Source organism: Mugil cephalus, chromosome 1 (assembly GCF_022458985.1).
Source record: "Mugil cephalus isolate CIBA_MC_2020 chromosome 1, CIBA_Mcephalus_1.1, whole genome shotgun sequence".
Taxonomy (NCBI): domain Eukaryota; kingdom Metazoa; phylum Chordata; class Actinopteri; order Mugiliformes; family Mugilidae; genus Mugil; species Mugil cephalus.
The window spans coordinates 31988037-32008303 of NC_061770.1; the positions used below are offsets into that span (position 1 = coordinate 31988037).

Sequence of the window (20267 nt, forward strand, 5' to 3'; positions counted from 1 at the left end):
CTACAGTTTGTCAAAATGAAAAAAACAAACACAAAACTCTGCAAAGTCACACATGCGAGGTTTAGCTGAAAAGAATGAAACCAAACAAGTCAATAAGGTGAAAAGTTTTTAAGATGAGACATAAAGGTGCAACCAAAAGTAGTCAAAAACCGGCGATTATACTATGGACTCTACTAAAGTTTAATTTAGTTTAATTGAATATAAAACGGATAAGAAAAATATGTACAATTTAAAACACTTTGTAAGAATTTTTATAGATTCCTCCACTGATATCTTATCTTGTCTCATCAAGGCGTTACGGATAAAGTCCTCCCGATCTCACCCGACGGGGTAATAAGAGGACGGTCGACGCTAACCTGATGTCCTCATCTGACACTCTTATCTGTTGTTGTGGTTTCCTTTATCGGTTCAAGGCCGTTGTTGTGCCACACCTGCATCTGACACGAAACCCCAAATGACCATCTGGGTCAGTGTTGAATACGCAGCCACACATGAAGCAGATACATTTTAACCAATAAATGTTTCAAATCTGGATATTTTGCCAGTCACATGTGTAATTCTTGAATGATGTTAATTCTTAGGGTGAAAAGCGCATCATAAATTAAATTTTGATGAACAGGCCAAACTATATCGTCTCCTGTTTCTGTGTAACTTTATTATTTGGATTATTATATAGTTTATACTGTATATTTACATGCATGAAAAGATTTTAAGACTGACTGTAGAACTGTAGGAGTGTCATTTTATTTACCTCTAAAAGTCATAATCATAAATTCACTAATTGCATCAGCTGATGCAGCCTGTGTGGTTTTAGTTTTAGTATCTATTCTAGTTGGTAATATTTACCAGGTTTTCTTTCCTTCATATGTTCTCGTTTTTTATGGTTATTTTCGGTTACGCAAACAAAGCTGATCTGTTATTATACCTTTCACTTTCTTTTTCACTTATGTCTGAACTTAAGGGGTTGTAATATCTATCTATCTATCTATCTATCTATCTATCTATCTATCTATCTATCTATCTATCTATCTATCTATCTATCTATCTATCTATCTATCTATCTATCTATCTATCTATCTATCTATCTATCTATATGTATATATATAGTATATATATATATAATTTGCTGATCACAAGAATTTCATTTTATATTCAAAAATTTGAATATAATCTAATATAAATGTTATTTTGAAATAAATTAATGCAGATTTTAAAAAATTCAGAATCATTTTAATTCCGTTACAAAACAACTGTTTTGATGGAGCATCACAAAAAGCCGTTAATGTCCAGAGACATTTCGGGGACACATGTTCAGACTGCATCATTAACTGCGTTAGAAGCTTTATAGGTAATGTTTTACCTAGCAGACGTCCTGAGGAACATTAAATTAGTTATGTATGATCACATGATCACAGATATGTCAGATTGTTGCAGGTGTTCTTATTCTTCAGCCGGGTACAGCTGAGGTCAGGGCTGAATAGAGATCCACAAGTTTGATGGTGCCTGTTGGAAAGAAGAATGCACATGATAAAATCACCTGATAGTTAAAGGTGACCTGGCGTGAACACAGTCGTCAGGTTATCACACATTTCTAACTAAGTCCCGCCCTCCTTCAATGAAATTTTTTATCAGCAGGAATTTTATCACATGTAGGAAGTGGAGATGTATCAGATTTGTCAGTGTTTGAAGGGAGGAGGAGGCTGAAGGCTGGACAGTACGGAACAGTTGACTCAGGACCAACAACTGCAACAAACACCGACCAGACAGCAGCAAAGAGTGAGTATGGATTTAGTTTATGGACTTTCTAAAATACTTGTTTGCATTTTATAACTGATGATTGCAACATTGAGGGGAAATGGTGAAACGGTGATTTGATATGGGTTTAACAGTGAGGCAATTAAAAATGAAACATTGAAGAAAAACCACAAGGGTTATAATCAGTAAGTTATGACATGAAGAATAAAAGGACACTGAGACTAAAGTAGGGCATGAAATAACAGCGCAGAATTTCTTTGAAATGATTACAGATCAAAAGGCTGAAGTGCATTAAAAGAGCTCACCCATAAGTACTCGCAAAGAGAAAAGCTTTCAGCCTGGATTTAAAAACATTCACACTTGAAAATACTTAAACATGAACTTAAGAATTTTGCTGAGTTTTTAGACACAAACGTACAAAGACCAACGAGTGCCAGGAGAATAAATCTATTACAATAAATGATATATGTAATATATATATTCCGTATATTAATACTTTATTTACTTAATTCACAATCAAGTCAGTAGCTGTTGGGTGTTCTCTTGGGCTTCAGGTCATTTAAAACAAAGCCATGTCCTCCACTAAACCTAAACGAACCCTTGATACTGTACATCAATAACGTTCAACGGGCGTTTCGTTAGCATAGAAAATCCAAAAGGCAACTGGACTTGTAGAATTTTCTTGAGGACGTTTCATCACTCTTCTGAGTAGCTTCTTCAGTTCTGAGAGACTAGTGGGAAGTTGAGGTTTAAATAAGAAAACTCTGTGGGTAAAGCCCATCATCACTGGTGCCACTAATTTCCATAGTGACTGAGTACATAGGTAGGTACATTAAGGAAATTTGTACTAGCTGCTCAGCCATTATGGAAATGAATGGAACCAGTTTCTGGTAAGACTCGGATGAGTGGTGAAACGTCTTTAAGAAATTCTACAAGTCCAGTGGCCTTCGTTCAACTCCTTTTGGATTAACATGACCTATGTTAGCATAGAAAGTTTTCACTAATCAGAGATTGTCACTGATAGTTACAGCAGGTAAAGACAAGGATCTAGATTAGTTGTGAAGATGAAAACCAGAAAACAAACAAATACCTGCCCCTAGCTGTCACTCACTTTCTCTTTAAGACTTGTTTTATTTGGAGCATCAGAAATCTGACGAGATTAGCTAGAGACATAGCTGGAGATGGTAACTTCATAGATCCAAGGTTACATTAGTAATTTTCTCAACCGAAGGCTCCTCAGTATGTTTCTCCATCTTTGCCACTGTGAATAGCAGTATATAGTATGACATATGATACTATCTTTTAACCTTTGCCTGTTTCATTAATTTTTACATAATTTCACTAATTACTAAATTAAAAATTTGCGTGTTTGTATTCATTTTGCATTTTCTTGTTACAGTGATCAAGAACGTGAATTTCCACTGCCAGGCGAACAACATCGCCCACCGCACCATTGAAATTTCCACGACACAGCTGATTGTGAGGCGGGGTCAGTCTTTCCTCCTGACCCTGGACATGATGCAGCCTTCCTGCTCCTGGAACATGCTCATCCTCACCGTGGAGACAGGTAGGCCCATACTGTCAATATCCAGAGTTTTCAGGGTGCTGCATCAATGCAGAGGTTGCCATGTTGGAGGAATTTTGCAAACAAAGCATATGGACTGAAGTAGATGGTGGTTTAAAGGTGAATTATTGCCGTGTTTTTGGCTGTACCAATCGGGCAGACTGTGGAAAGAGGAATGGAGGCACTTGTGGTTAGGAGAGCTAAGGAATGACAGGCCATTCTTGTCATTCCAACAGATTTCACCCAATCTGGGTCGTCCTTCTGATAAAGGTCAGACTTTTTACCTAGAATACAATGAGAAATACAACAGATTTTAGTTCTACATTTTAAGAACGATGTTGCTGCTGTTACATGCTATTAAATGTGGTCAGGATCATATATAGGTCAATTATGCCACATGTGGTAGCCTGATATGAATTATATCATTTTCATTACACTACAAAATTAGTCAAGAGCCGCTGGTATCAACGTTTCAATTACCTGACAAGAAATGGGCCAAACAAATTCGGATGTTGTCCAGACTGTTGCCTCGTAGATCCTGCTTTAGCTTTACTAACCAAAAGCGGCTCCTTTCATCTGACAACTTTTGTCTATAAAATTCCAAATGTTTTTTGTGGTCTGTCCGATTGGTAGGACCAAAAACACAACAATAATTCACCATTTTCCACCATCTACTTCGGTCTGTGTGCTTTGTTTACCCACCAAGTGCCTCCAACATGGCGACTCCCAGACAGATGACGCACCGTGAAAACCCGCTACATTTATTATTTATGTCTATGTTTCTATGTACTCTTTTATGGTACGAATTTGGTTGTCAACTACTGTTGCAAATCAAATGGCCCAAATTGGGACAATAAAGACTCTGTAATTTAACCTCATATAAAAAATTGTGCTAAACTGGTACTGGCATCCCTACATTGGCTTCCAGTCCATTTTAGGGTTCATTTTAAAATTTTATTTTTCTTCTTGTGCAGCATTTGATTCAGTTGAAGTTTTTGTTAAATGCACTTAAGAAATAAACTTCTTTTAAAAAAAATTGTCAACTGGTAAATTAAAAGTTAGGGGGAAATCATCCTGAGTTCTAAAGTTTCTCTATCGTTGACAGGCCAGAGATGATGAATCCACAGAACCATAGTTACATTAGTAACCCTCGTTTGTATACTCAATCCACCTGACATCCAGTCGGCGCTAGAGGAAACACCAACGGGGTCATCTAGGAATTAGAACTGAAAAGATTAAAACTGATTCCAGAATGACTAACATTAAAATAAAACCTTAGTTTACACCTCAGCAAGACATAATTAGAGAGGGGGATGTTCACAGAACGTTATTCTTATTAAAGTTATCTTTAGCTGGAGGATCAGAAACTTTTTTTTTTGGACAACTCCCAGATCATTGGGAAGCCAGAGGTGATGAATTCATAGAACTGTAGTTACATTAGCAAACATCGTTTGTCTCATTCCATGCACACAGTCCACCTGATGTTTATCAATCAAGATGCTGTGTGCTGAAGATGATTTAGGCTCAAATATAAACAGGTCCTTCCTTTGCCTCAGGTTTTGCTCCATCGGAAAGTCGTGGGACCCGGTCTGAGTTCGGTAACCCGTCCCCCATGTACACCAGCGACGTCAAGGCAATATGGAAGTACGATATTGACGAGCGAACTCCTGCAGGGAGGGGCATTGTGACCCTGAACGTGACTCCACCAGCTGACGCTCCCGTGGGGAAGTACTCACTGTCTGTGATGACCGAAAAGGAAACAAAATCTCTGGGAACCCTGGTGGTGCTCTTCAACCCCTGGTGCTCTGGTATGTAGAAGGAAAACATCTTAGACCAAAGGTGAAACGTTGCTGTAATTTAAATTCATTCACAGACAGTTCAGTCTTGACAGTACCAACCTTTTGAGGGGAAGAATTTGGTTTCAGTGTTTCAAAACGTCATAACGTAATATTTGGATTTGTTTGCAGATGACTGGGTATATCTTCCCGACGAAAGGGAGCGACAAGAATATGTGATGAATGAAGAAGGACTCATCTATAGAGGGTCATCACATTCCATGTGCCCTATGCCGTGGATCTTTGGACAGGTGCTCTTGAGTTGTACATGTCTTTTAAAGCATTATCTTTGATAGAAAATGAAAAATAATAAAACTGGAGCTGTCACAATTGCAAAAAGTTAATTGTTAAATAATTTTAATTAATAATTTTCACAATGTGCGTCACCATAATTGTATCATATTTAATACACAAGTATTAATAATACTTGTCATCTGACCCCGAGTGGATTTATCTAGGCTGTGCAATCACAAACAACTAATAATTACTTTGGAGGTTTAGTTTAATGGCCTTATAAGCTGTTCTACAGGACTATTAATTCATATATCAGGCTCGTTGAGAGAAACCATTTGTGGCACTTATTCTCCATTTAACTGCCCTTAAACCACAGCAGAAGCAAGAGATGCAACAAGGTTACGACATCAAAAACGCGCAAGGCAAACCTCAAATTGGAAAATGAAAGAGTAAACTATTGTGAATCCCACTGTTAATCCCACTACTTACGCTGTAATCATACCATTTATATTTTCTAGCTCCCGTTGGAAACAGTGATTGCTATTGTTAGCTCTAACCTGTATCTTCTTGCCCAGTTCGAGGAGGAAATGGTGGACATTTGTCTGAAGCTGTTGGACGTTAACCCAAAACACGCAAAAGACCCAGCTGATGATGTGTCTGCACGCTGTAACCCCATCTACGTTAGCCGCGTGATCAGTGCCATGGTAGGACCATAGTCTGTTTTAGGTTTGCAAAGATTTGTGAAGATTTGGGCTGAATCTATAACATTCATCTGATTTACAGATCAACTGTAACGGTGATAGTGGTGTGTTAGTGGGGCGCTGGGATGGAAACTACCGTGACGGGATATGTCCCTCTCGTTGGGCTTGCAGCGTCAGCATCCTCCAGCGCTGGTTTCAGAACCGCTGCCGGCCGGTCAAGTACGGACAGTGCTGGGTGTTTGCTGCTGTCATGTGTACAGGTACTGAACCTGCCTTCTTGCCCATGTGTATCACAATGTTCCTGTCAAAATATATTATCAGGACTGAGAGATTTTGATATTTGCAGTGATGCGGTTCCTCGGCATCCCATGTCGCGTCGTCACAAACTTCCAGTCGGCTCATGACACCAACTGCAACCTGACTGTTGATGAGTATTACAGTGAATCTGGAATACAAGATGACAGTATCTGGTGAGATAAACTTTCAGACAGACAATGTCGAGACAAAAGACTGGATTTATTATTTTTGATTCGTCGTTGCAGGGAATAGCTATGAGATCAAAGTGATCTCTCTGACGGACAGGCTTTAATAATTCAAAAAACACAGTTGGCTGAAAAGCTGCAGATGAGGATCTAGTGCCAATGGTCTGGGATCCAACAGTTGATGCGTCACAGACTCTATCTTTGCCATGCAGGAACTTCCATGTGTGGGTGGAGGGATGGATGAAGCGACCAGACCTCGGGAAGGGTGGCAGCTATGATGGTTGGCAGGTGCTGGATCCCACTCCACAGGAACTAAGTGAAGGTCAAACATTTTTATCTATTTTCAGAAACACGGCAGCTTTGTATGTCTGTGAAGGTTGTCAGTCATTCAGGTCAAGTTATGTCCAAAAAAGAAGCTGAAGCAAAGACAGGTGGACTTTCCGGAAGACATTTTGGTTAGTGGGGGTGCTCAAACTGATACAACCCAAGTTCTACTTGGGATTGAACCCAGAACCTTCTGCATGTAAAGCATCCATGATAACCACTACACTATGGAACCAATTAGACAGCCCACTCTATAGCTTCACTAAATGGACTTTGATCTTCTTGCTTCAGGTACGCACTGCTGTGGTCCAGCTCCTGTTCAGGCCATCCTCAAGGGCGACACTGATCTCAAGTATGACGTGCCCTTTGTCTTTGCTGAGGTCAATGCAGACATTGTCAAGTGGATGGTCAGTACCAATGTCAAATATTAGGGATTACCAATCTTTTAATCTTGAGTCCCAATGCAATCGTATATGTCCGAGAGTCGGTCACCTGTAGATTCCTAAAGTCCCTTCTTGTCTTCTCCTAGAGTCGACTAGAGTGCAATAAATCTTTCCTTAAGTCTAAGTAAATGTAGTAACCTGAGTAGACTCAGGTTAAAGGATGTTTTCACACTGTAGTCATCTAGTCTTGGTGTAGTCTAACTACAAGAGGGCTGGCTTAATGGTGAACCTTCCTAAGCTCCTTCCAATGATTGTAGCTAAAGACCAATCACCGTCCTTTCCTCTTGTTCTCAGACCAGTGCTGATGGTTCAAAGAGGAAAATTTTCTCTGACACCAAGACAGTGGGTCAGAACATCTCCACCAAGGCTGTGGGCTCCTACGCTAGAGATGATATCACCAACAACTACAAACACAGAGAAGGTAAAGAACATGTGTCTTGGACAGCAGATAACTTACAACTTGGACTTCAGTCACGCCAAACTAATTCACCATAAGACTGACAAAGATGTGGTGACCAATAGACTTCTAGAAACTGGCCAAGCAAGTTGAGCTAATCTCAGTTCACAACTTTAGTTCCTATGACCAAATTCACGACACTGACCCAGATAGAGCGGCATGGATGGTATTTACCTTTCAAATGGAAGAAGAGATACAACAGGGCTAAACACTTTTGAGCTAGTGCACTTTGGATTACCGTAATTATCAGAAATATACAGCAATTTCACTTGTGCCTCACCTCCTTTATTTATAACTGCACTCTTAAACATAAATTATCAATCATCTTAGCACAAAAATTTCTTAAACCCCCCTTAAGAATGAAACATCGACATCCAACCCCCTACCACTTACAACCTAAACACCACTTCCAGAATACTACAGCAGCCACTGATAGCCACAGCTTTAGGAGGGCCTGGTGAATTTGAACCCAAATTAAACTGAATATATTCCCAACAGGGACCTCAATGGAGAGGATGGTGTACAACCGTGCGGTCAAAAGACTGAACTCAAAGGAAGATGAAGACGCTCAAAGAGGACAGGAACCAATGAAAGTGGCGATCAGAATTGAAGAGGTAAAACCCATATGGGAACAGAAGCTAGTTTGGCAATTTCAAATAAACATCTTCAGCTTGAGCAGTTATTTTCAGCAAGAAGTGGGACTCAGCTTCAAACCTTTTTTGTACTGCGCTTATACACAAGAATAAGCAAGCTAACATATCCACAATCTCCAACATCTATCCAGTTTGCAACAAAACATTTAAGGCAATTGATCCAGCAATAGTAAAGATATTTAGGTTTATATTTGTATTTATTTCTAAAGGAAAGTTGCTGTATAAATTATGGGAGAAATAAATGTCCAAATTTGTCTTTTCCCATACCAGGATTCAAATGTGAAAAACGGCAAGGATGTTAAACTGAAGCTCACGTTGTGCAATAAAGATGACACCAAGAAGATGATTTTCATCCACATCAACGTGCAAGGCATGCGGTACAACGGTGTACCATTATTCAAAATAATGAGCACAACGAAAGAGATGACACTGATGCCTGGACAAGGTCTGCAGTCATTTTTGTAAACTCTAGAGTTTAATTTGTTTAAAGTGTTGGAAAACATGTCATCAAATTGAACAAATCTGCGCTCTCTTAGCACATCAAGAAACATAATTTTGCTCTAATCTCTACAATTATTCTGGTTTCCTGTCCTGAGTCCATGGCTAATTTTTCACCTTGTCTCCACGTGTCCTGTAGTCGAGACCATGCCTATCCAGATTCCATTCTCAGCCTACTGTAAAGCCATGTTGGACTGCGACAGCATGAAGGTTTCAGCCATGGCCATCGACTGCGAAGATATCTATGAGGATGAGATGGACATCATCCTGCAGGAACCTGACATCTCCATGAAGGTCAGGAAATCAACTAATCAACCAAAGGTTTTTCTCTTCAATGTAGAGAAACCCAACCTAAGAGTATAGCCAGTCACCAGCAGTGTTGCCACAGTTATTTTGAAAAAGTAATCCAATTACAGATTACTTCTTCAACATAAATTACTTAATTTTAAAATTAAGTTAGATTACAAGATTCTTTATGTTTATATATATATATATATATATATACTGTATATATATATATATAAAAAAAAGCAGCATTTCCTCTACAACAAACTGCCCGACCAACTTCTTCAACTCTCACTTAGTGGATTTGCACGAAAGTCCAGCTTTAGTTGTTTGGGTGGTGGGGGACCTCCTGCATTAGCCTGCTTTGCTCCACTTGCTCCATGCTCATGTTTCATGCCACGACTCCAAATGTGTCTTTAAATTCGATGTTGTGTTTTTGAATCCAGATAGGACTTGCGTCATATGTAAAAAGAAATCAAAAACGTATCTTTTTACTCAGGAAAATTTGAAAAATAGTAACGCACAGCGACTTGGATAAGTAACCATGATCTGATTACTGGTTTGGAAATAGTAACGAATGGAAAGAACAATGGGTGATTGTGTTGAGCAGAAAAATGCGGCAAGAAGCAGAAACTAAGAGCCAAGAATCTACAGTCATATAAAACCAAGGCATTATAATTGTTATTATTATTAGTATTGATCTGATAAATAGATAGATCTGATAATGCAGCAACGTGGTATAAAAAATTCTTATTCATTACATTCCTTTCATTTCAAAAAAGAGATGACTATACTTGGTGGACAATGATGAGTGTGTGTAGAAAATAAACAGTTTTGCTGTTTTAGGTTTTGGGTCTAGTCCACGTTAACCGTCCAATGACTATGGTGGTAGAATTCGAAAACCCCCTGAATGAGACGCTGAGGAACTGCTCTCTCACCGTCAACGGATGTGGCCTGTTCCACTCAGACTACGTAGGAGGGTAAGTGTCCAGAGTGTTTATCAGAAACAGAGTATGTCTTTTATTCTATATAGACAAGTTGAGGCCATTTATATCTGGGTGTTAAATATGGAGCTGGAGACAGGAATGAATTAACGTAGCTTAGCATGAAGACGGTGAAACTGTCAAATATCATCTAAGCTCCATGTAGTTGGTTTTATTAACAATAAAATGGCTCTGATTAGTTGCTGGACTATCCGGTTGATGCAGAGCTATTTTGTTTATCCATTTAAACGTGCATCCATAATGAAATACAAATGTTAATTCTGTGTATGTCTTTTAGTGACATTTGCTAGGAAACAGCTCCGGCGCACTGCTTGTTTGTGTACAGTTGTGTTAATAGATGCGTTAGTTGGTGGAGTTGCAGTGCAGAGCCAAGCTAATCAAAAACTGGAACACAAGTCAAAACGTAACATTTGAGGTAAAGCGTGTCTTCGTGTTATCAGTAACATCGGAGACCTGGCGCCCAACTCCAAGCTGAGGCTTGAGATCACTACGACGCCCTACAAGGTCGGACCGAAGGTGGTGGTGGCCGACTTCGACTGCAGCGCCTTCAGGGATCTGAAGGGAAGCTGCATCGTGGATGTCAGACCATGAGGCGCCGTGTAACATTTACAGCTTCCAGAGAGAGTTTGTAATCTCTCATTCTGGCTAAATTAAGACGGTTAATCATTATACTAATTATTATTAATCATGTGGTGTTTTTTTTTCTCTTGGAGGTTAATCAACAGCTGTTTTTAATTGCAAAGAATCAGTTTAGCTCTGTTTACTAATTGAAAATCGCTGAGTTTGGACGGCCGTGGTGAATTTTGAGATTGCATTTGCTGAAAAATCTAATCATTTTTATTTTACATGTAAAAATTGTGATGACTACACATCACCAGTTTTCTGTTACATTGCAGCAGTCTCAAATATCTTTGTTTTGTTGTCTGTGGCGACCCCTATGGCGATAAGTGCAAATTGCAGATGTTGCCTCGCTGACAGCAACAGCTTGATTTTATTGAAAGCGAACTCTTTGAAACTAAAAAAAAAAAACTGAGGTGAAATAAAGTTGATGAGAAATCCCTGATTTGAGCTTAGTAATATATTTTTCACAATAAAAACATCAAATTAATTAATGAATTTTATGTGTAAAATCACGACTGTAATTATAAAAATAAAAAATGTAAAAAAAAAAAAACAACAAAAAAAAGTTATTTGTCTGTGAATATACAGACAAGTGATAAGAAATGTCTTTAAAAACATCTGAATAAAGAATCTTTAAAATATGCTTCTGTCTTTGGTAAGGAGTTATTTCCAGTGGTGGATTAATACACATTAGGTGCTCTAGTCTATGGGTTATAAGGGACTCCACTGTTTCCAAAATGAACCATTATATCAAGCATAAACTGTCTCATTCATTACTTTGAGACAGTTTGTCTGCTGGTACGAACAACTTCTCTCAAACTGTTCAAAGTCAGAGCAGCAAAGATGTCCTTCTGAAGTTATGCTCTTTGTTTTCTGCATCTTTTTCCTTTTTTAATTTTTAATCATCAGACTAAAAAAAATTTTTAAAAATTCTATTGGCCTCAAGAATCAACAAAAGCAATACTACTATAATAATACTACTACTGTCTTATGTGGACATCTAGGACTTTTTTATGTTGCTAGTCACCAGTTTGCTCATTTTTTTTTCTCTCAGGTTGAACCAAACTGTTTGGTTGTTCAGCTCTCATGTTCCTGGCTTCTCTCCATATCACTGGGAAACAGTTTTTATCAGCTTGAAATGATGCAGTAATATCCAGGTCATGCAGATATTCCAAAAGATACTCTGAAACTAGAGCAACTGGGCGTGTAGAGTTTCAAGAAACACGATATGCGAAGACCTGAACGACTGAGAACATTCACTAGAAGGTTTTTTTTGAAGAACCGCATCCAAGAATCCCATCAACCACTGGTTTCAGTTTGGCTTTACTCAAATGACCGAGAACCTTCGCCTACATCCACCATAATACATCAAGATGATCATTTTCTTTAAATAAGCACAACCAGCCATTAACAGAGCAACAGTCTCATCCATCTCCGACTTCACTATTTGTAGTCGTATGGTTCACAAACTCCCAAGCGAAATGTCTGGTTCTGCTACTGCTGAATGCGCCACCATGTTCGTGTATATAGATTTCTAACCGTGTCCTACGTGATGCTACTGTTGCCGATCCAGACGCTAACATTAGCAGCTCTGCCTCAGAGCTTCCTTCCCTCTCTGCGTAAACCTTATGCACTAATGTGGAGGCGGTATCACATTTTGGAGGGGTGTTTGTGCGCGGGCGGCCATGCATAAACAGCTCAGCTAATGTTCAAGTGGAGGCCGGACGTCACAGATCAGGAGTGGACAATGCAGAGAGCAAGCAGCAGTCTGCAGGTGGACACAGTCAGAAGTCAGCAGGACTGGAGACACAGGAAGGTTGTACTTGTTCTTTCTCAGGGAACGGTGCTTTAGTATCATCAGCAGGATTCTTAACAACAGCTGCAGTAATAGAATTAACAGTTTAAGTTTGTTCACAGGAAGAAGACCCGGTGACTTCTACATGACCATATCAAAGGTAAAATAACAACCTTCTTTTCTTATTTCCCTGTAAATATTGTTAAGTACAAGTATAAAAATCAATACTCGAGGGAGAAAAAAGTACCTCGAAGCTGTACACTGGGAACAAAAATTGATTAACATGATATTCAGACTTACAGGCACAGTTACAAGATGCTCAATATGTCTTTTTCTTCCCGTTCCTTTATCTTTTTACCCACAGTAAGTTGATCTTTTAGAGTCACAGAAAAGGTCAAAGGTCAGTGGGAATTTGTAACGACAGGAACTGTGGATGTAACCCATAAATATTTAAGAGGGACAAACAAGCTGTCCTGGACTGGATGGATTTGTCAGAGTGTGTGAGTCTATGAATGATTAAAAAGATAAAGCGCTGGAGTAATTGATTTATTATTGATGGGGTTATAAAAAGCCAGTAATGACGGCTGATTGCATTATTGATAAGACCAAATAAAGCAGACGATAAAATTCCACAACACCATTATAACATTACACCAGCTCCGTCACAGCTTTCCATGGCCTGAACTGATGTTAAACGGAGCTAATACTCAATCATACCACACCGTCTCTAACCTAAATCTAACTTTAACCGAAGTTTAGACTTAACTTTAACTGAACCTAATCTAACCATTCCAAACTACACCCATAACACACTGAATCCTAACTTTATGTTTATATAATCTTAACATTGCTTGAATTTAAGTTTTCCAAACATTCGGACAAAGCTAACATCCAAACTGTGACTCAGTCTTAACATCTCACCCTAACCAAATCTTCACCCAACTTTAACCTAACTCGAAATTTAACTTGTGTTTAACCTTTAAATGACTGGAACCTAACATCCAAATACACTAAGACATTAGACTTAGATAAGATGAAATATTTGGCAAAAACAGTGTCCAAGGTGATATGGTTGTTTGGCCAGTTGCATAGCAACGGTGGCATGGATCGTGTCGCGTGGTGTTTCCTTGTCCGCTGAGGGAGGGATGTAAATGCCAACGGACTGTGTCAACCCACTGAGTCCAGGCACAGACCTACTGTGGTCGGTATGAACCATGTCTCCAAAGCAGTTCTCATGACACACTCCCTCTGGGTCCCATCAAGCGCCCACAGTGCATCCATTCTGCTGCCAAAGACCTCACATTCCCCGTGACTCAACCTTAACCCAACATTTGCATTGCCAATCACCAATAACTTGTTGGACCCATGAATTCTGAATTCTACCAGTGAACTCTCAAAGAAAATGTCAGGACATGAGTCCATGAGCTCGACTCAGCTGACTGTGAAGAGAAACTGGGTCATGGAGGAAGACAACAAGCCCAAGAACACAAGTGGTTCTCCAACAGAACGCTTAAGGAGAACAAGATAAATGTTTAGTCAAAGTCAAAGTCCTGACCTAGTCAAATAGAAATGTTGTGGAAGGACCTGAAGCATCAGTTGATGAGAGGAAACCACCAACATCTCAGAACTGAAGTGGTTCTGTTCTGAGGAATGGAATCAAATTCCTCCAAGCTGCTGTAGACACTGATCAGCTTTTACCACAAACATTTAGTTACAAGGAGCTCACAGTGCAAACTGGAAACAAGGCTTCACTGACTTTACACCTCACTGATATGAACAGATGACTCATTTGTCAACTTTCAGGAATCATGTTTTGAGTAACTTCTTAACTCCGAGATTTCCTGTTCCCATCCAGATGTCCTGGCGTTCGTCTTTCCGCTGCTCAAAGTTCCGTCACGTCTTCGGGAAGCCGGCCACCAAAGAGCACAGCTACGACGGGGTGCCAATCACACGCAGCGTCCACGACAACCACTACTGCTCAGCCAATCCCTGCTTCATCGCCGTGGTGACCGAGTGTGCCGGGGGCGGGTCTTTCATGGTGCTGCCCATTAGTCACGTGAGTAGGACTTTTTGTTTTTCATTTCATTTCAGTAAATTCTTCTGATGTGACGAGAAAAAGCAAATAAGCATCATCGTGAGGTAGTTTTACGTCCTCTCTCAGACAGGAAGGGTCGACCCTCAGCACCCGAGGGTGTGCGGACACAGCGGCAGGGTCCTGGACGTCAAGTGGAACCCGTTTGACGATCACTGCATTGCCTCCTGCTCAGAGGACTGTACAGTACGACGTCCATTTGATTTCCTTTCTGTTTCTTTGCATCACTTCCACAAAGAGCAGTTTTTGGATTCGGGTTAGGGTGAGGGTTAGTTTTGGTGAAGTATTTGTAGTTGTAGAAGCATGTTCAAACTGATGTATGTGCACATGAACATAGGTGAAGATCTGGGACATCCCAGTGTGCGGTGTCCAACAGAACCTCACCAAGGCCAGGAAGACTCTGATTGGTCACTCCAGGAGGGTGGGGCTTATCGAGTGGCATCCAACTGCAGAGAACCTACTGCTTAGCTCTGCGTATGACTACAAGGTCAGGCGCCTAATTGGTCAGTGATAGATATTGCACATGTGGTGTACAAATGTGTGTCTTTGTTATGTTTCATCTTAATAAATTACAGCATCTTAAAGACTGTGGCTCAAAAAATCCTTGACTTTGTCTCTGTTATTGTCTCAGGTCCTCCTCTGGAACATTTCTGAGCCAGGTGCAGTAATCAGGTACCCGGTTCGGGTGGTGCTGATGCCCGTCCACCACCGCTACCCATCTGAGACGCTGCTGCTTTCTGTCAGCTTCAGCAGCGACGGCAGCCGACTGGCAGTCACATCCAAAGACAGACGGGTTCGAGTCCTGGACCCTCGGACGGGAAAGATTTTACAGGTGCATTTACAGTTCCTGGTTTATATATGGTTATGTAAAACAGAAAGCAAAATTTGTGCAAGTGTAACTAATGCGTCCGCAGGTGTCCAGCAGTAAGTCGCACAGGGCCAACAAGGTTTTATACCTCGCAGGGTTTAAGATGCTTCTGTCCACTGGCAGCTCACCTTGGAACCACAGACAGATCGTCCTCTGGGATCCCGTAAGATACTCGCACATCAAATCTGGGCTCATACTCTGAAGCAAATTCATCTTCTATTTACTTTTTACCTGATGTCAGCATCTTCCTGTAGTAGGAAAGTCACTAAAGAAGATGTTTCATGTAAGTAGCTTCTTCAGTTCACATGTTCTGGTGGGGATTTGGGGCATCGGTGGATCAAGAAATATCTGTAATTCCAGTTGTTCAAGCATTTTATGACAGAGAACCTTCACATACACATTCTCTTCCAGTGGTTTACAACTTCCCTCAACTTCCCATTCTCCCTGACTGGAGAATGAGTAGCTGCTTATCCCAATGAATCATCTTCATGTGTTTGCAAGCAGGACGACTTATCTGAGCCCCTTTATGAAGAGGATTTGGACGGGTCCGCAGGCGTCCTCTTCCCATTCTACGACCCTGACACGCACATGCTCTACCTAGCTGGAAAGGTCATGAAACTTACATTAAGACTTTATTTTGTTTTAGCCAGCATTTCCAAATGTATAACAATTTAACGTCAATGTCCCATAGGGTGACGGAAACATCCGCTACTATGAGCTGAGTGCTGAGAAACCTTATGTCAACTTCCTGATGGAGTTCAGGTCCTTACTGCCCCAAAAAGGACTGGGTGAGATCAACAGACACTCGTTAACAAACCTCCACACAAATACCCATAAACATTATTAATAATTAATGACCTGAGTTAATGCGTCAACAACAAACCACCAATCATTGTGATTTGTGTCCCTAGAGTCAACCGATATGTCTGAATAAAAAACAAACAAACAAAAAAACTGTATCTTCAAACCCCTTGATCTCAAAGTAAGATGGCTGTATGAGTTTTCCAAACTCTCTGCTTTGGAAGAACAAAATTAGCTTTAGCTTTCTATAATTTAGCTAACTTAATTACGGTAGTCCTAACTACTTACACAGGACACACAAATGCTTAAAACCAAATCAAATATACCAATGTTTATCTTGTTTTTGCCCAGCTTGGCTACTTTAATTAACCTGCAATAACCAGCCATTTAGAAAAAAAAAAAAAACTAATTATACCAAATTCTACTTGAACAAAAACCTATCAGACTTAATTTGACTTAATTAACTGAATTCATATTTTGTAACTTTACCTAGCTGAAAAACAAAACCAATAAAGTTTCCCATGCGAATGCTTACCTTAGAGAGTTTAGAGAAAAGACCAATTTAGTTAATTTTACTTGAGACAAAAAGTCGAATTAGATCTGACCAGTCTTGCCACTTCTAACAATAAAAAGAACAATTCTGATTTCCTTACAGGGGTGATGCCAAAGCGTGGCCTGGATGTGAGTGCATGTGAGGTTTTCCGGTTTTATCGCCTGATCGCCATCAAAGACTTGGTGGAACCGCTTTCGATGATCGTACCAAGAAAAGAGGTAGAGATGAAGCATTCACTGGGCTTTTCTTACTGAGTTCCATCAATAATTATAATGACAGAAGAAAAAGGGTTGAAAGGTTACATGGTTTTCCTCTGAAATTCCAGTCAGGGATTTTTCAAGAAGATCTGTACCCGATGACCGCTGGAAACCAGGCAGCCATGACGGCTCAGGAGTGGTTGTTGGGGATCAACAGGGGTTTGTAACTTTGGAGTAAATGACTGATAACCTCTAGTTTCTTTCTGTGATCTATCTAACACTCTTACATTTCTTCATCAGGCCCAGTGATGATGTCCCTAAAGCCTGGGACTCAAGTGACCAACCCTTACCCAGAAACCCCAGCTGAGAAGGAGCTGGTGAGGCAGCTGAGCTCCCTCAGGTTCCCGATGGGTCCAGCTATTGGCGCAGTGATGAGGACTGAGTTGGACTTCATGGAGGAGGTAGCACACAGTTAATCTGAATATTTCACAGGGTATTTTCGATAATCTCTAAATAATTTGCAATGCATAAACCACAGATCTGTTAAAGTCATAAATGAGTGCTCTAAAAGTACAAAAAATCTAGATACACAAGTCGAGGACCTCAACATATCAACTTGAATTTGGGTAAAGTTTGTGGCAATGCTTGCTTCTTGGATTCTATTATCACACGTTTGTAGGGGTGTAAGGAGTGTAGAGTGCTTTCCTGTAAGACTCTATTGAAGAACTGTTCTGGCTTTTGGAAAGTATTGTAGGATGTAGTTTGTGGACTGTATGCTAGGTTCCTGGTCTAAGAAGATATGGTAGGTTGTAGGTTTTGTAAAATATGGTTGATTGTAACTTTTGGAAGGTACAGTGGATTATTGGGTTTGGATGGTATGGTGGGATTACGTAAGTTGTTGTGTTTGTAAGATATAGTGCTTTATAGGTTTTGGAAAGTAGGTATCCATTCGCTCAAACCTTCAGATAAATTGTGTAAACTGTTTAATGGATATCTGGTATTAGGACAAACCTGTGACTGCTAATTTTGTTACTTGTCCCCGTTGAGGCCTTCATGGCGGAGCAGTTGGCCTACCAAAACGCCAAATACCCCAGAGATCTGAGCGACCTGTCGGGCTGGCAGCCAGACGAGACCCAGATACCACTGTGGACATACTGCTGCACTCCTCACTGCTGCGAACCTGCAGAGAGGCCGCCACCGACGACTGAGAGCGAGGTCGACAAGAACTCTTAACGTTGTTTCCACTAAACTCCTCTCACGGCCCAACAAGCTCATTCAGGTTTATTTGTTGCAGCTCCTGCAGGCGTTTTACAGGCAGCAAGACGAGATTAGAGGCCTGAGGGAGGAGCTCAGTCAGAAAGACGTGAGTAACAGAACAAAAAAAATGACTTGTCATAAAAACTCTTCGTAATCCAACTAGGGATGTCCTGTGTTGTCGTATTCTTCTGTTTTAATGGTGGTTACTAGCGTCACAGTACATGACTGTATCCATTCAATGCGGGTGTTTGGTAGCGTGGCCTGACGGTCATCTACATCACAAATTACAACAACAAACACTGAATGCTGTGTTTAAATGGAGAGTAAAGTAGTATGAGGAAGGTATGAGCTACCCTATCCAAGCTAGGAAGAGCTGCAATTAGCTGAGAGGCTAGGAAGTGCTACTGCTACTTGGAAGCTAGAAGGAGCTACTGATAGCTTGGAGGTCAATGAGCTAAGAAGAAGAAGAACAAACATTGAACGATACATTTAAAAGTAGAGAAAAGTTTCCCGGAGACAAATCTTCCAGAGAGTGTTAGGAGAGTTTAGGGCAGCGTTGGAGGACCAGAACATTTCTGGAGTAGAGAACATAAAGTACGAGCTCCTCTGTCTATACTATGTTAACTTAAAGAAAAATTTACTGGACTGAATCCAGTCGACTCTAGGAGAAGACTTGGAAAGACTTTTAGGAATCTACAGGAGGCCAACTTTAGGATGTTTAAGATCACGATAGGCTGATACAGAATATTAAAAGATTGGAATGAGTTCGGGGCAACAAAAACTTGAAATAGTTACACCAGCTAAAATACTCACATCCTTTAAGACGCGTCTTTTAGAGGATTAAACTGATATTTACTACAGTAGCTGGTGGAGACCAAAAATGGAGATAAAAAGAAAATAAGCACAACTCCAGGTGTTTGGGTGTTTGGGTAATGAACCAAACCAAGGTTAACACGTAAAAAAATGTTTGTGTGACATTATCTAACATCAAACCACTTGGAGTTGTTGTCCACAGGTTTTCTGGAGCCAAGGTACGAGGTCCCCTCTCCACACTAGATTTATTGGACTGAATCCGGTCGACTCTAGGAGAAGACAAGGACAGACTTTAGGAGACCAACTTTAGGACATTTAAGATTGGTATTGGCTGTAAAATTGTCATTTGTCCCTTATTTTAGGTAATTTATGCCTAAATTTCAGCTGAATGTGCCAAACTAAAACTCAAGCTTCCATTGATCCTTCTTGTTGAGTAATTTAGTTTTCTACAAAAAAACATGAAAGAGAAGCAGAACCTTTAGGAATCTCGAGGGGAAGAGTTCGGTTTAAGACTGGACCGGGACATCGATATCCATAATGAACATTAAAAGGTTAATGTTAAACTCTGTCTGGTCATTGCAGGTGAGAATCGCTCAACTGGAGCAGGAAATCAAAAACACCAGGAACAACATGAGAGCGACCTTCTGATTCAACCCGCTACCGTTACGATGAAAAACTATTTTCAACAAATAAACGACAATGAGAGCCGACATTTTCTACATGGTTTTTGTGTTTTGCTCCAATATTTCTGGCTTTGACAGAGATTTTCGGTGCATGTGGAAGCCTCCAAGCTTCTGAGTTGTAATCCAGGTTTTTGTGCGGTTTTGACACACATGAGCAGTAAGTAGAGCTCCATTACAGACCCCAGCGTTTATAATATTCTACTGATCACATGGTGTCACTGTTTGGGATGAGTTTTAAGGTTTCTGGGAAAAGTTTCTTGTCAAATTTCTGGGTTGTATTAAACCATTTTTTTTTTCCTTGAGTGAAATTAATTAAAAAAAATACGATACTGATTCATTAAACCTTAGATCC

The 20267-nt window shown here is 40.2% G+C and overlaps 2 protein-coding genes across 2 annotated transcripts; both read left to right on the top strand.

Moving 5' to 3' along the window:
* Positions 1–1712: 1712 nt before the first annotated feature.
* Positions 1713–11486, top strand: LOC125015913 (protein-glutamine gamma-glutamyltransferase 2-like). The gene is made up of 15 exons (XM_047597994.1): positions 1713–1776; positions 3155–3322; positions 4876–5127; positions 5287–5405; positions 5964–6092; positions 6172–6349; positions 6436–6559; positions 6784–6893; positions 7187–7302; positions 7633–7759; positions 8294–8409; positions 8719–8893; positions 9086–9240; positions 10078–10211; positions 10676–11486. Coding segments are annotated over exons 1-15 (2055 nt in total). The 5' UTR covers positions 1713–1775; the 3' UTR covers positions 10827–11486.
* Positions 11487–12528: 1042 nt separating this feature from the next.
* LOC125015927 (coronin-2B-like) lies at positions 12529–20197 on the top strand. Its single transcript, XM_047598020.1, has 15 exons — positions 12529–12672; positions 12774–12811; positions 14507–14707; positions 14813–14929; positions 15081–15230; positions 15375–15575; positions 15658–15774; positions 16116–16220; positions 16303–16399; positions 17068–17183; positions 17291–17381; positions 17463–17623; positions 18210–18377; positions 18457–18525; positions 19815–20197. The coding sequence occupies exons 2-15, from the start codon at positions 12797–12799 to the stop codon at positions 19878–19880; spliced, it is 1674 nt and encodes a 557-aa protein (XP_047453976.1). The 5' UTR covers positions 12529–12672; positions 12774–12796; the 3' UTR covers positions 19881–20197.
* The last annotated feature ends 70 nt before the right edge of the window (positions 20198–20267 follow it).

Coding starts and splice junctions, on each gene's coding strand:
- LOC125015913 (XM_047597994.1), top strand. Junction 8,894..9,085: donor GACACTGATGCCTGGACAAG/GTCTGCAGTCAT, acceptor CGTGTCCTGTAG/TCGAGACCATGCCTATCCAG. Junction 10,212..10,675: donor CACTCAGACTACGTAGGAGG/GTAAGTGTCCAG, acceptor TCGTGTTATCAG/TAACATCGGAGACCTGGCGC.
- LOC125015927 (XM_047598020.1), top strand. Junction 17,382..17,462: donor GTTGTTGGGGATCAACAGGG/GTTTGTAACTTT, acceptor TTTCTTCATCAG/GCCCAGTGATGATGTCCCTA. Junction 18,526..19,814: donor AGGAGCTCAGTCAGAAAGAC/GTGAGTAACAGA, acceptor TGGTCATTGCAG/GTGAGAATCGCTCAACTGGA.